This window comes from Nicotiana sylvestris, chromosome 10 (assembly GCF_000393655.2).
Source record: "Nicotiana sylvestris chromosome 10, ASM39365v2, whole genome shotgun sequence".
Lineage (NCBI taxonomy): Eukaryota > Viridiplantae > Streptophyta > Magnoliopsida > Solanales > Solanaceae > Nicotiana > Nicotiana sylvestris.
The window spans coordinates 148351080-148354518 of record NC_091066.1 but is presented as its reverse complement, the minus strand read 5'-3'; the positions used below and the strand labels follow the sequence as shown (position 1 = coordinate 148354518).

Genomic DNA, 3439 nt, shown 5'->3' with positions numbered 1-3439 from the left:
GCTATGTGTCTTTATTTAAAAATTTAAACTATTAAATAAAAAATACTTTTGTTCACTCAATTATATCTTCTCTATGAAAACCTAGGATCTGTATATATTCTGATACTATTGAGTTGTGTGACCATATCTTTTTTAAACATATTAAGCTATTATCTAACAATTTAAGCTATTATTCAAAGTATATTATATTTTTAATAAAACATTCTTTAGGCCGTTTCCATATACTCACTCCGTTTCAGTTTATGTGAACCTATTTCCTTTTTGGTTCGCTCCAAAAAGAATGACCCCTTTTTAAATTTGAAAATAATTTATCTTAAACTTACAATTCTACCCTTAATGAGAAGCTTTTATAATCACACAAATACTCTGGACTCTTTTTTAACTTGTTTAGAACCACAAATTCCAAAAGTCTTATTTTTTCTTAAACTCCGTGCCCAATCAAATAGATTCACATAAATTGGAACAGAGAGATTAAAAATCTAGCCAAAACTAATTAATCTATAATGTCCACTTATGAATAAAATAGACAAATCAAACGTTTTAATTTTACTTATTTTATACATGCTGCAGTAATAATGCTTTAGGCATTAAAAAAAAACGTACTATTTCTTCAAGTAAAGCCTTTGATGAGTTTATATAAAGAGTAGGGTAACTTTTTGGGATCAGTTAGCATCAGGTTTGTTATGTGTTTCTCTTGTCAAAATACACACACACACACACTAAGTGGGCGTGTGATATGAGTTGGGATTGAGGATTTTCTGTTAGAAAAAAAAACACTTTTGCTGTTTCTCTTTTCTTGCTACTAACAGTTTTATTCTTCAAAAAAAATGTTGTCAAGATCAAAGCTTTAGCACAAAATCTCATGTCATTATCATCATCTACTTCTTCTTCTTGTTCTCCTATGAGTTCTACTTCAATGGGGATGTTTTTTGCTGATATGAATTCACTTTCCATTACTCCCAAAAATTATAGTATAACAAGTCATGATAATGAGAGTAGTAAAACAAGGGGTTCTTGGGATTTTCAGTTCTTGAATAAAGAAGCTTTTTCTCAGAGTTTAGATGAAGCAGAAACTAGTGAAGAAAATAATGAAACCATTGATCTAAATGCTTCTTGTTTCAATGAAGAGAAACAAATTACCATGCATAGTAGTACTATTTTTAACAGTAGTAGTAATATTGGCAAGGAAATTACAGAGAGTGGACAGTCAAAACTTTGTGCTAGAGGTCATTGGAGACCTGCTGAAGATGCAAAACTCAAAGAACTTGTTGCTATTTATGGCCCTCAGAATTGGAATCTTATAGCAGAAAAACTAGAAGGAAGATCAGGTAAAAAATTCTCCATCTTTTAGAAAAAATTCAAGATTCTTTCTTTGCCTTTTTATGTTTTAATTTTTTTCACAGTTATTGAGCCGAGGCTCTCTAGGTCTGCGTACGCATAATCGTCCGTAGACCTTACTTATGAAATTTCACTGTATTTATTGTTGCGGTTGTTGTCCTTTGTTTTTTAATGTTTAGTTTGTTGTGAATGTGAAGGGAAAAGCTGTAGATTAAGATGGTTTAATCAGTTGGATCCAAGAATCAACAGAAGAGCATTTACAGAAGAGGAAGAGGAAAGACTAATGGCAGCACATAGATTGTACGGTAATAAATGGGCTATGATTGCAAGGTTATTTCCAGGAAGAACAGATAATGCAGTGAAAAACCATTGGCATGTAATAATGGCTAGAAAATATAGAGAACAATCAAGTGCTCACAGAAGGAGAAAAATGGGCCAATTTGTTTACAGAAGAACAACACTAGAAGAAGATTCAAATTCAAGCTTATTTGTCAGTAGTAGTAAAGAAGTTGCAGAAGTAGCCATGAAAGGAGAAACACAAACACCAATTATCAGTGTTGGCCAAAATTCTGCAAACCCTTTTGGCAGTTTGAAAATTAATAATGATGGTCCAAATGGTTGGTTTGTTTATGGACCAAATGGTTCACCCCACTGGGCTGCTTCTGTTGGAGAAGCAATTCCTAGCACTAAAACCAATGTCCCTCTCCTTTCTTCTTACTCACCATTTTGTGCTCCCTTTGACACTTTACCTGGTATGTTTCTTTCACTTTTAGCCATTGTTTCATATTATGTCTCCTTTTCTTCACCACTTTTTCCATTTGGACAATATTTTTGGTTAGAATTGAAAGAATGAAAGCAAAAATGTTTGAAAATGTGTTTAGACATGAATTTTACGGAAAAAGAGTTAGTTGTGTGAAATTCTTGACATTATACCACTTGTAAAACAAACATTGATTTACTAATAATGTTTCATTATTTTCAAATAATATGTGTGCCTACTACCACTTTTTCCATTCGGACAATATTTTTGGTTAGAATTGAAAGAATAAAAGCAAAAATGTTTGAAAATGTGTTTAGACATAAATTTTAAGGAAAAAGAGTTAGTTGTGTGAAATTCTTGGCATTATACCACTTGTAAAACAAACATTGATTTACTAATAATGTTTCATTATGTTCATATAATATGTGTGTCTACTAACAAAAGAGAATTACTTTTAAATGGTTAGTATGATTCTTGATTTCTTGTTTTGTGAAGGTCAATGTGGAAATGAGGAGATGAATATTCTAAACCAGCAAGGCAGATCTTGGGAAAGGCAAAGGGAAGCATCAAATATATCACACAACATAATTAGTCATCACCACCACTCTCTTACTCCATCTAATTCATTGATGATGATGAATAGTATGCAACAATCACAATACTTGCAGTTTCCTTATTCCAACTTCTCAAATGTCACAACAGCAAGAGCACAAACTCCATCACAAGTAACAGTAAAAGAGGACAGACGAACAAGCAGCAACAGTAGCAGTGATAATAATAGCCAGTGTGATCAGTGTGAAACAATTGCACCACCCCCTCCATTTATAGACTTTCTTGGAGTAGGAGCCACTTGAAATAATGTTTTGTTTTAAGAAAGCTGAAAATGGTTGTTGAAAAAACACCAAAAAAAAGGTCCCCCATTTGAGTCCTATGAAATGGTAACAGTATTAGCATGTAACCAGTAGTAGTTGTATTGGGAGGTTTCTTTCAGTTATATTATGTCAATGTGACACTGAAATATCAAAAAGGATAAAAAGTCCTAAGGAAGTCTCTATTGTCTATAAAACTCCAGCCTGCACAACTGTTATTAGATGTGAGCTTTGTATGATCGGTAAATTTGATGTCAGTGGTTACATGTTCGAATCGTGGAAATATTATTGCATCGTAAAGCTGTGTACAATAGACCCTTGTGATCAGGGGTGAATGTACCATAACCTTAAGGGTGGTCATTTGATCATTCTTTGTTGGAAATTATATCGTATAAATAGGTAAAATATTAAATTTTAATGATAAATAATATATATTATATACTCTTTATTGGGGATTTTTTTTTAAATTATT

At 32.2% G+C, this 3439-nt stretch overlaps 1 protein-coding gene across 1 annotated transcript; it reads left to right on the top strand.

Annotated features, from left to right (window-relative positions):
• The first annotated feature begins 679 nt into the window (after positions 1-679).
• Positions 680-3097, top strand: LOC104230331 (uncharacterized). The gene is made up of 3 exons (XM_009783109.2): positions 680-1328; positions 1536-2090; positions 2594-3097. The coding sequence occupies exons 1-3, from the start codon at positions 863-865 to the stop codon at positions 2950-2952; spliced, it is 1380 nt and encodes a 459-aa protein (XP_009781411.1). The 5' UTR covers positions 680-862; the 3' UTR covers positions 2953-3097.
• Positions 3098-3439: the final 342 nt, after the last annotated feature.

Coding starts and splice junctions, on each gene's coding strand:
- LOC104230331 (XM_009783109.2), top strand. CDS start 863: ATGTCATTATCATCATCTACTTCTTCTTCTTGTTCTCCTATGAGTTCT. Junction 1,329..1,535: donor AAAACTAGAAGGAAGATCAG/GTAAAAAATTCT, acceptor GTGAATGTGAAG/GGAAAAGCTGTAGATTAAGA. Junction 2,091..2,593: donor TCCCTTTGACACTTTACCTG/GTATGTTTCTTT, acceptor TGTTTTGTGAAG/GTCAATGTGGAAATGAGGAG.